Source organism: Suncus etruscus, chromosome 14, assembly GCF_024139225.1.
Source record: "Suncus etruscus isolate mSunEtr1 chromosome 14, mSunEtr1.pri.cur, whole genome shotgun sequence".
NCBI lineage: Eukaryota > Metazoa > Chordata > Mammalia > Eulipotyphla > Soricidae > Suncus > Suncus etruscus.
The window spans coordinates 84,764,889-84,776,899 of record NC_064861.1 but is presented as its reverse complement, the minus strand read 5'-3'; the positions used below and the strand labels follow the sequence as shown (position 1 = coordinate 84,776,899).

Sequence of the window (12,011 nt, the reverse complement as noted above, 5' to 3'; positions counted from 1 at the left end):
TCTCAGGTTCAGCACAGAAATCTAAGTAGAAAAGGAATCGAATAGTACTTTCAGAATTGAAAAGCAAAACAAAACTATCTATATAGATTTCAATTAGGCAAACCTTTCTTCCTTCTTTCCTTGCTTCTTTCCTTCCTCCGCTACTCCCTGCTCTATCCTCAAGTCTCAATCAAAGGTGGTACTCAGAGAATAATGTGGTGATGTAAAATCAAACCTGAACTTCCTGGGCTGGAACAGTATTACAGCAGGGAGGGCACCAGTCTTGAACGTGACTTCTCAAACTCAATCCCAGCATCCTAGGTGGTCCCCCAAGCCCACCAGGAATGATCCCTGAGCACAGAGCCAGAAATAAGCTCTGAGCACAACACTTGAAAAGCATGTGCTTAGTTCATTAAGTTACCTGACCCCCAAAACTACTTGAAAATTAAGAATCAAGGGGGCCGGAGAGATAACACTGCGGCGTTTGCCTTTCAAGCAGCTGACCCAGGACCTAAGGTGATTGGTTTGAATCCCGGTGTCCCATATGGTCCCCCGTGCCTGTCAGGAGCTATTTCTGAGCAGACAGCCAGGAGGAACTCCTGAGCACCGCCAGGTGTGGCCCAAAAACAACAACAACAACAACAACAAAATTAAGAATCGAGGGGCCGGAAAGATAGCATGGAGGTAAGGCGTTTGCCTTGCATTCAGAAGAATGGTGGTTCGAATCCTGGCATTCCATATGGTCCCCTGCCAGGAGCGATTTTTGAGTGTAGAGCCAGGAGTAACCCCTGAGCACTGCCGGGTGTGACCCCCAAAAAATATTAAAAAATAAAAATCAGGGGCCGGGCGGTGGCGCTAAAGGTAAGGTGCCTGCCTTACCTGCGCTAGCCTTGGACGGACTGCGGTTCGATCCCCCGGTGTCCCATATGGTCCCCCAAGCCAGGAGCAACTTCTGAGCACATAGCCAGGAGTAACCCCTGAGCGTTACCAGGTGTGGCCCAAAAACCAAAAAAAAATATAAATAAATAAAAAAAAATAAAAAAATAAAAATCACTGTTGAGGGGCCAGTATGATAGCACAGTGAAAGGGCATTTTTGCCTTGCACACAGCTAACCTGAATGAATTTCGGTTCGATCCCCGGCGTCCCGTATGGTTCCCCAAGCCAGGAGCGATTTCTGAGTTCATAGCCAGGAGTAACCCCTGAGCATCACCCGAGTGTGGCCCAAAAACTCAAAAAAAAAAAAAAAATCACTGTTGAGGGGCCATAGTAATAGCACAGTAGGGCACATTTGCATGTGGCTGACCTTGGATGGTTTGATTCCCGGCATCCCATATAGTCCCCCGAGCCTGCCAGGGATGGTTTCTGAACACAGAACCAGGAGTAAGCCAAGTGCTGCCAGATGTGACCCAAAAACCGAAAAGAAAAAAAATCACTGTTGAGCAGAATTGGGGATAGAGCATATGGTACTTGCCTTGCAAGCCATGGAATCCAAACCCTCCAAGAGCCACTCCTGAGCAAAGAATCATGAATAGTTCCCAAGCACTTCCCAGTAGGACCCTCTCCTCACTCTTCCCCCCAACCAAAGATATAAATACTGTTTATCATAAAGGCTTCATTTTGGGGGACTGGAGCAATAGCACAGCAGTAAGGCATTTATTTGCCTTGCATGTGGCCGATCCAGGATGGACGGTGGTTCAAATCCTGGCATCCTATATGGTCCTCCTTGCCTGCCAGGAGTGATTTCTGAGCAAAGAGCCAGGAGTAACTCCTGAACACCACAGGGTGTGACCCAAAAACCAAAAACCTAAAACCAAAAAAAAAAAAAAGGCTTCATTTTGGGACTGGAGAGATAGCACAGTGGCAGGGCATTTGCCTTGCATGCAGCCGATCCAGGACAGATGGTGTTTCAAATCCTGGTATCCCATATAGTTATTCATGCGTGCCAGGAGCGATTTCTGAGCACAGAACCAGGAATAACCCCTGAGCACCACCAGGTGTTACCCTCCCCCCCCAAATGGCTTCATTTTGAGAATGAAAAAGATAAGCTACAGAGTGGGAGCAAATATTCACAACACTAATACCTTATAAAAGACTAATTCCCGGGGCCGGCGAGGTGGTGCTAGAGGTAAGGTGTCTGCCTTGCAAGCGCTAGCCAAGGATCGGGACCACGGTTCGATCCCCCGGTGTCCCATATGGTCCCCCCAAGCCAGGGGCAATTTCTGAGTGCTTACCCAGGAATAACCCCTGAGCACCAAACGGGTGTGGCCCGAAAAAAAAAAAGACTAATTTCCAGAACATATATGTTTCTGCAAACCACAAAAAGGAGGGGGCCAGAGCAATAGTACAGTGGGTAGGGCGTTTGCCTTGTATGCAGCCGACCTAGTTTTCAGTCCCCAGCATCCCATATGGTCCCCTGAGCCTGAGTGTTGCTGAGTGTGGTGCAAAACAAAAAAGAAAAAAGAAAAAGGCAAGAAAACATATAAATGTGAGCAAAGGCTTGAATGAACATTTTTCCCAGAAACTGATCCAAGATATAAGTGAAAACATGACCAGGCCCTGAACCAGCCCTGAACCACACCAAGGCTATTAGTTAGTCAACAAGAAAATGCAAGTTCATTTCAGAGAAACAAAACACATCCAGCTAGATGTCCAAAATAAAAACACACATTGGATGATGAAGAGGCACCAAAAGCTATTCTAGCTAGAGGGGTGACTGTGTGGGGTTTTGTTTTCTATGCTCTGAATTCACTCATAGTGAAGTTACACTGGTGGTGGAATTAGTGTTGGAACATTTAATGTTCCTGAAATAACCGCATTATAAACAACTAGGTAAATCAAGATATTATAATGAAAAATAATTATGTTAAAAAATAATAGGGGGCCAGAGAGATAGCATGGAGGCAAGGTGTTTGCCTTGCATACAGAAGGATGGTGGTTCAAGTCCAGGCATCCCATAAGGTCCCCCGAACTTGCCAAGAGTGATTTCTGAGTGTAGAGCCAGGAGTAACCCCTGAGTGCTGCCGGTGTGACCTAAAACCAAATAATAATATTAATAGGGATCCATCATGCTTCCAACCTGAAATTTTAAATGTTTAAAATCATAAAGCGAGGGGCCAGAGCAATAGCACAGCATTAGGGCATTTGCCTTCCATGCTGTCAACCTGAGGTGGACCCAGGTTCAACCCCCAGCAACCCATATGGTCCCCTGAGCCTGCCAGGAACAATTTCTGATGCAGAGTCAGGTGTGGCCCAAAAACAAATGCAAAAAAAAATCATGAAGCCGGACCATAGTGAAACTACAGTAAGAAGCTTAACCTTGCATATAGCCAATCCAGGTTTGATCCTCTGTATCTCATCTGGTCCCTCAAGCCTGTCAAGAGTAATTCCTGAGCACAGAGCCAGGACTAACCCTTAAGCATTGCTGGGTGTGACCCAAAATCCAATATTAAAAAAAATTAGAAATAAAATAAAATCACAAATCCCAAGGCTCTCTGTTTAGGTTTTTAAGAATCAAAGGTCTGGGGCCGGGCGGTGGCGCTAGGGGTAAGGTGCCTGCCTTGCCTGCGCTAGCCTAGGACGGACCGCGGTTCGATCCCCCGGCTCCCCCGGCGTCCCATATGGTTTTTTAGTTACACCCATTGATGCTCAGGACTTATTCCTGGCTCTGCATTCAGGGATTACTCTTTTTTTTTTTTTTTTTTTTTTGGTTTTTGGGTCACACCCAGCAGCGCGCAGGGGTTACTCCTGGCTCTACACTCAGAAAACAATCGTCCCTGGCACAGGGGACAACATGGGATGCTGGGATTCGAACCACCGTCCTTCTGCATGCGGCGTCCCATATGGTCCCCCAAGAAGCCAGGAGCAACTTCTGAGCTCATAGCCAGGAGTAACCCCTGAGCGTCACAGGGTGTGGCCCAAAAAACAAAAACAAAAAAAAAGAATCAAAGGTCTAGGGCCCGGAGAGATAGCACAGCAATGTTTGCCTTGCAAGCAGCCGATCCAGGACCAAAGGTGGTTGGTTCAAATCCCGGTGTCCTATATGGTCCCCCGTGCCTGCCAGGAGCTATTTCTGAGCAGACAGCCAGGAGTAACCCCTGAGCAACGCCGGGTGTGGCCCCCCCCCCCCAAAAAAAAAAAGAATCAAAGGTCTAAGAGGCCAGAGCAATAGCACAGCGGTAGGGCTTTTGCCTTGCACACAGCTAACCCAGGATGGACCTGGGTTCGATTCCCGGCATCCCATATGCTCCCCCAGGCCAGGAGCAATTTCTGAGCACATAGCCAGGAGTAATCTCTGAATGTCACTGGGTGTGGCCCAAAAACTGGGAAAAAAATCAAATATCTAATCTAATAATTCAAATGCTCTGAAGATCAAACTCTATGTTTTTGTTTTTGTTTTTTTTTTCAGTTTTTGGTCACACCCGGCAGTGCTCAGGGGTTACTCCTGGCTGTCTGCTCAGAAATAGCTTCTGGCAGGCACGGAGGACCATATGGGACACCAGGATTTGAACCAACCACCTTTGGTCCTGAATCGGCTGCTTGCAAGGCAAACGCCGCTGTGCTATCTCTCGGGGCCCCAAACTCTATGTTTTTAAAAGTTTCCTTTCTAAAGTTCTCTGAAGTTCTAAAGTTTAAAGTTCCTAAAGTTTCTAAAGAGACTTTGAACTGACACTGAAGGTCCTAAGCCCTGTTAGGGACTTGAAAGGACCGTGCATGTCAAGCCCCATGCTTCAGGAATTGGACAATTAATACTAAGGGTCTAAGGGTGCCCTTTTGCCCCACACACAGTAGCCACAAGCCACGTGTGGCTTTTATAGTTTCATTAAAACTCAGTAAGTAAAAAAAAAACAATCATTCCCCCAAGTAGCGCTGACCACAATCCCAGTGCTCATGGCCACAACTGCTCTTGGTAAATAAAAGGGTGTGGTGGAGTAAGAACATTTTCCCATCATGGTAGAAAGTTCTAGCAGACTAGGCTGTCCTTAAAATGTGCACTTTGTTGGGATCAGAGCGATAGCACAGCGGGTAGGGCACTTGCCTTGCTCACAGCAATCTAGGGTTCAATCCCTGGCATCACAAAGTTATGAGCAAAATGAGCAAAGTTAGGAGTGATTCCTAAGTCCAGGCATTGATGGATATGGTACAAACAAATTAATTTAAAAAGGAGGGGGCTCTGAGCTGTAGTACAGTGGGCGGGGTGCTTGTTTATATGTGGTGGACCAGAGTTCAGTTCCCAGCACTCCATATGGGGTTCCCCAAACCTCACCAGGAATCTTTCCTGAGTACAGAGCCCTCACCACAGATATGATCTAAACAAAACAAAATAAAAAACAAAACACACTGGTGAAGGGGGGGGGGTGTTCTGGTTATGACTGTAACCCAACTATGATCATGTTACTTAAATAAAAAATATATATTAAAACACACACACACACACACAAAATAACAATTTTTTTGAAAAAAATTAAAAAGTTCACCTTGAGGGTCTGGCACCACTGTCTTTCCATCTGTCCTCAGGAACCAAGGTGCAGACACCACCACGGAGCACCCCCTCCCACTCCAGCCCCTCTGCTGGTACCTGCCAAAGCTTTGATCCGGGAGCACTCAAAGAGCGAGGCCGCAGCAGTGGAAGCAGCGGGTGGCTCCCGTTCCCAGCCGCGATCTGGACTCTCCCAGCGGCTGGCAGGGTTGTTGTTGTTGTTGTTGGGGGTGCCCAGGCCCTCCATGTTGTCCACTTCCCCCGATACCTGCGCCATCGGGGAAGTTGAGGCCTGGTAATGAGCAGAGCAGGTTAAAGTGTGGTCAGCCTGAGTCCAAGGTGCCCACCTGAGCAGTCTCTGGGTCCCAGTCCTGTGCCTTCTCTCCAGCTCATTTTTCCATTTGCCCTGTCTTTAAAGTGGACATCTGAGGGCCAGAACAATAGTATAGCAGGTAAGGTGCTTGTCTTGCATGGAGCTGACCTGAATTCAATCCCCAGCATCCTATACAGTGTCCTGAGCACTGACAAGAGTAACCCTGAGCACCACTGGGTGTGACCCAAAACCAAAAATAGAGTGGATATATGAGGGGCTGGAGAGATGATAGGGCATTTGTCTTACTCGTGGCTGACGCTGGTTCGATTCAGTGGTACCATATATAGACCACCAAGCACTTACAGGAGCAATCCTTGAGTAAGCCCTAAGCACTATTGATATGGGGTGTGCCCCAAAACAAACAAAAATAAACAACCACACAGACTGGAGAGATAGGTCAGATGTAGGGCATTTGCCTTGCATGCAAGCTGGCCCAATTCTATCCCCGGCACCTTATATAGTCCTCCCAAACATCCAAGTATCATCAGATCACCAGAGGTCACTCCTGAGCACAGAACCAGGAATATCCCCCGAGCACCAAATAATAAACTAGACTGCCAAGGGCTCAAGAAGTAATACAGCAGGAAAGGTACTTGTTTGCAAGTGGCTGACTAGGATTCAGTCTCTGGCACTACATATAGTCCCTTGAGCCTATCAAGGGTAATCCTTGAGCACAGAGCCAAGCGTAAACCCTGAACACAACCAGGTATGACCCAAACCAGCCCTCAGCAAAATAAATAAATAAGTAAAAATAGTATTATCCAAAGAACTCTAGTAATAACACTAATGAACACATATTAGCACTTATACTATGCTCAGAACTTTGTAGGCATGATCTTATTTAATTTGCACAGAGTTAATTCCCAAGAGATCTCATTAGATCTATTTTGCAGGGGAGTAAAGTGGAGCACAGGGAGGTTAATTCACTTGTCTGAGATCACACAGCGAGTATGTAGGCAGGAGTGAGACATAGCTACTATGATCAGATAATGGCATTAATGGTCCCCATTCTTCATGCTTATAGTTTCATTCCTGTCATAGAACTCTTCCGCATTCTTCGACTGGGGATGTGGGGGAACGGAAGAGGAATCTCAGAACCCCTCTCAGCCCTTGGGCTGGTTTGGTCAATTCCCTTAGCTTTGTCCAATTTATTAGATATGAAATACTGGTGAATGTTGAATCTCCACACCAGAGCAATAGTACAATGGCTAGGGCACTTGCTTTGCATTAGGCTGATTGAGTTTGATCCCTGGCACCCCATATAATCTCCCGAGCCTGCCAGGGGTGATCCCTAAGTACAGAGCTCAAGGCACCATTGTGTGTGACCCAAACAAACAAAAGAAAAATTCTGAGTGTCTAAAAAAACAAAACAAAACAAAACAAAACAAAATTCTGAGTCTCTGATTCCACAGACCTTATATGTCTTATGTATTTTTGCTTGAATTTGACTATGGCTGTGAGAAAGCTCTCCTGGGCCACTCCAGGTCAAGGCCAGACAGAGCAGCAAAGGGTCCACACACAGTCCTATCTGGACACATGAGGAAGGTCCACAGAAACCCGAGTTTCTGAGCCCAACCCAACTTGATGTTGGCCTCAAGTTCCGGGGCTAAATAAAGGTTTTATGTTTTAAGGCTCTGAGTTTGAATTTGCCCCCCCCCCCTGCTTTTTTTCTACTTTCTCAAAAAATAATTTTTTTTTTTTTTTGGTTTTTGGGCCACACCCGGTGACGCTCAGGGGTTACTCCTGGCTATGCGCTCAGAAGTCGCTCCTGGCTTGGGGGACCATATGGGACGCCGGGGGATCAAACCGCGGTCCGTCCTAGGCTAGCGTAGGCAAGGCAGGCACCTTACCTCCAGTGCCACCACCCGGCCCCCCAAAAATAATTTTTTTTTGAGCCACACTCAGTGGTTCTCAGGACTCACTCTTGGCTCTGCATCAGGTATCACTTCTGGTGAGACTCCAGGGACTATACAGGATGTCGGGGATCAAACCCAGGTCAGCCACATGCAAGGCAAATGCCTTCCCCACTTACTAATCACTCCAGCCAGCACCATTGCTTGCCTTTTCAAGCCCATGGTTTCTTTCTCTTCGAGGCCTTTTCAGCTCTAGAGACATGCATGCTCCTCTTAAACATATATTCCTTTTTCCCCTCCTCTGTACGCCTAAATAAATGTCTTTCAATAAAAACTATTTTGGGGGCCAGAGCGGTGGCATGGAGCAGTAAGGTGTTTGCCTTGCCAGCACTAGCCTAAGACGAGCCATGGTACAATCCCCCAATGTCCTATATGGTCCCCCAAGCCAGGAGTGATTTCTGAGTACATAGCCGGGAGTAATCCCTGAGCATCACGGGGTGTGCCCCCCCCCAAATAAAATAAAATAAAAACTATTTTGTTTTGAAAAAACAAAGAGACCAGAGCAATAGCACAGCGGTAAGGCATTTGCCTTGCACATAGGTGATCAGGGACAAACTCCTAGCATCTCATAGATCCCTCGAGCCTGCCAGGAGCAATTTCTGATCGCAGAGGCAGGAGTAGCCCCTGAGCGCTCCTGGGTGTGGACCCAAAACAAAACAAAACAAAAACAAAAAAGATGTGGAGCTGAAGCAAAGCACAGCATGCCTTGCATGCAGCTGACCTGTACTTAGTTCCTGGTATCCCATATGATCTCTCAAGCACTGCCAAGAATAACACCTACACACAGAGCCAGAGTAACCCTTGAGCACCGCTGGGTGTGTCTCCCTCAAAAAAAAAAAAAAAAGAAAGAAAAGCTAAATTTGGGTGGGGGGCTTTTATGCAGCACTACTGTGACAATAGCTTGCTGACATAATGTCTGATTTGGGGGTTATGTTCCAGAACAAGGCCAGAGAGTAAAAACAAGAAGTTTATGGGTCCAGGGTCAGAATCACCTGTCTCCTCCACCCTCGGTTCCAACCAGATCTAAGTCCCTCAAAGGAAGAAACCAGGGATTCATGTCACACCCCTCATCAAGACTCAGACAGGTGCCAACCAGGATGCTGGGAAGGAAACCCCAAACTCTTTAGTCTTTCATTCTTCTGCAGAAAGGCACACAGCCGCCTATCCCCTATGTAAGAACCTGTCCCTTCCCAGTCGCAGTCTCTAAAATGGAAATACAGCTCCAGATCCCTGGAGTGTGGACATCAGAAATGCTGGGGATCTGCACTGCTGGGGTAACAGAGACCCAAAACCCCCATTCCTGGAGGCTCTTCCTCTTCTCCTGGATCCCACAGCCCAGCCCCTCATATAGCCTGCCCTGGAGTTGGAACAATCAGGACCTCAAGTCTGGCTTTCCTCCAGCGGGGTCCCCTCACTGGTCCCCTCAGTGCCTCAGTTTCTTCACCCCACCGCACCCCCGTTAACCGATGAGCACATACATCTACTCCCTGAGTGGGGAGGGGGAGAGAAACTAGGGGGTGGGGAGCTGTGAGCACTTCGAGGAGCTCTCCAGCTCTAGTTGTCTGCTGGGGGAGGCGCAGGGGTCATCCTGGTCCGAGCAGGATGAATGGAAGAGGTTGGGGGGAAGGCAGAAAAGGAGGCTCCGGGCCTGGCCTAGGCTGAATGAAGGAAGGTGGGAGCGGATGCTTTAACCCTTCCAGGGCCGCGCCTCTCTGCAGTTTAGGGATCGGAGGAGGAGGAGGAGGAGGAGGGGGATCGGAGAAGGACAAGGCCTGGGGGTGCGGAGACCCACACGCGGGGGCCGCCACCGGGCTGGGGTGGGGGGTCCGGGGGTGCCGCTTCCTCGCGGATCCTCCAATCTCAGGCTCTGCAGCCGGGGAGACCTGGAGTTGGGGGGCCCACGGCGCGCGGGGGAAGGGATGCTCGGGCAGGTGGGGAGATGCTGGAGGGGCCGCTCACCTGGGCCCGCGGCCCCCCGCGCCGCCGACCCCGCCGATCGCCGCGCCCCACCGTCCTCGGAGCGACTTAAGGCGGGCGTCCGCGGCCCGGCCCGACCCGACCCGGCCCGGCCCGGCCCGGCTCCGCTCGGCCCCGCCGCGCCGCCGAGATCCGCATGCGCCGCCGCCGCCGCCGTCGCGCCTCCCCCTGCTCGCGGCCGCCGCTCGGCGCGTCCCCGGGACCCTCCTCGGCCCCGCGCGCGATCGGGGCGGCCCCCCGCGCCCCCGGGGTCCCCCCGCACCCCGACACACTCTCAGGGCGAGGCTCACCCCCGGGCACGCGGCGTCACGCACCGGGTCGTCCCACGGGGTGGTCTGTCATCGTGTCGCCCGCTTGGACGCTCGCACCCCGACTTGTCACACGCGCGCCGGGTCAACGGGGGACCCCTCCTCGGCGTCGCCCCCTGTCCCCAGCGGTATTGCACACCATCGCGGCCTGTCAGTCCGGAGGCCCACAAGCACCGACAGACCCAGACTGAGTTTGTTGGGGTCCCCCTCCCCTCACAGGATTCCCCCCAACTTGTCACAGGCTCGCAGAGGTAAGGGGGACCCCCTCTCAGCGTCACCCCTGTCACCATCGCGACCTGTCAGTCCCGGGTCTCACAAGCAGTGGCAGGCCCAGACTGATTTTGGGGACCCCCTCCCCTCACAGGATTCCCCCCAACTTGTCATATGCTCGCAGAGGTAAGGGGGACCCCCTCTCAGCGTCACCCCTGTCACCATCGCGACCTGTCAGGCAGCCCCAGACTGATTGTTGGGGTCCCCCTCCCCTCACAGGATTCCCCCCAATTTGTCACACGCTCGCAGAGGTAAGGGGGACCCCTCCTCAGCGTCACCTCCTGTTCCCAGCGGAGTCGCACACCAAGGCGGTGGGTCAGTCCCATGTCCCACAAGCACTGACAGCCCCAGATTGAGTTTTTTGGGTTCCCTTCTCAGGGTCCCCACATCCAAATCATGCAAGAACTGACAGAGCGACGCGTGTCCACCCCCCACCAGACCCTTGGCTCCCCAACTTGTCACACGAGCCCCCGGGTCAAGGGAGGACCCCTCCTCAGGCGTCAGACTGACAGCCCAGACTGAGTTTTTTGGGGTCCCCCTCACAAGATTTCCACCCCAACTTGTCACATCTCTCCAGGGTAAGGGGGACCCCTCCTCAGCGTCCCCCTGTCACCATCGCGGCCTGTCAGTCCCAGGTCCCACAAGCACTGGCAGCCCCAGACTGAGTTTTTTTTGTGGGGTCCCCCTCACAGAATTCCCCCCCAACTTGTCACACGTCGCCGGGTAAAAGGGGGACCCCCTCCTCAGCGTCCCCCTGTCACCATCGCGGCCTGTCAGTCCCAGGTCTCACAAGCATTGACAGCCCCAGAATGAGTTTTTGGGGTCCCCTCCTCAGGGTCCCCCATTCAGGGTCCCTACATCTAAATCACGCAAGAACAGCCGCGCTGACAAGAAAGCGGCACGTGTCAACCCCCCACTAGGTGCTTCGGGTCCCTCCGAGTCACACAAGCATGGGGGGACGCAGCGTCGCACCCCCTCCCACACACACAGAGACACCCGGGTCGCGCGCTCCCCTTCTCCCAGGACAACATTTCTTCAGGTGAGGAACCGACTCAAAGCGTGAGGCCTCGAGAGACTGAGGGGAGGTGGGCGTGGTTTTGTTTGGTCACGCCCCGTGGCCACGCCCCGCGCCGGGCGGAACACTCGCTGAGTGACAGACAGTTTCGCTCTCCTATCCTAGTCCTCCCGGTCCTATGACTTAGCCAAATATAGCCACGCCCCCGACCTTAAGACACGGGCGGAGTGTGAAAAGGGGCGGGGTTTCCTCAGAAAGCCCGCTCCTGGTGCTCCGCTCACCCCCGGTATTTTGAGTCTGAAGGCGTGGCCTGTTGGGTCCTCTCTTTTGATTGGCCAATCAGAAGCGGGACTCTGCTCGTCGGCCCCGCCCCGATACGCCCCTCCGCTAAGAGAATCCCCTACTCCCCCACATGACCACGCCCCTCGCGTGGGGCGGAACACGCTGAGTGAAAGACAGTTTCACTCTCCTATCCTATGAGCCGTACAAATAAAACCACGCCCCCTCAAACCTAAGGGTTGGGCGGAGGAAAAAGAGGGACGGGGTTTCCAGAGGAAGCCCGCCCCTTATGCTCCGCCCACCCAGGCGGGTTAATCTGGGGGCGTGGTCTGTTGGGGCTCTTCTTTCGATTGGCCAATCAGAAGCGGTCGGAGGCGGGACTCTGTGCGGCGGCCCCGCCCCGATAGGCCCGTCCGCTAA

At 51.6% G+C, this 12,011-nt stretch overlaps 1 protein-coding gene across 1 annotated transcript in view; it reads right to left on the bottom strand.

Moving 5' to 3' along the window:
* Nucleotides 1-9,812, bottom strand: part of SPTBN4 (spectrin beta, non-erythrocytic 4) — a 95,535-nt gene extending 85,723 nt beyond the window's left edge. Inside the window, exons 1-2 of the mRNA XM_049787129.1 lie at nt 9,702-9,812; nt 5,556-5,748 (exon numbers count right to left, since the gene is read on the bottom strand). Coding sequence (XP_049643086.1) covers nt 5,556-5,733 — 178 coding nt within the window. The 5' untranslated portion in view covers nt 5,734-5,748; nt 9,702-9,812. The remainder of the gene's footprint in view (nt 1-5,555; nt 5,749-9,701) is intronic.
* Nucleotides 9,813-12,011: the final 2,199 nt, after the last annotated feature.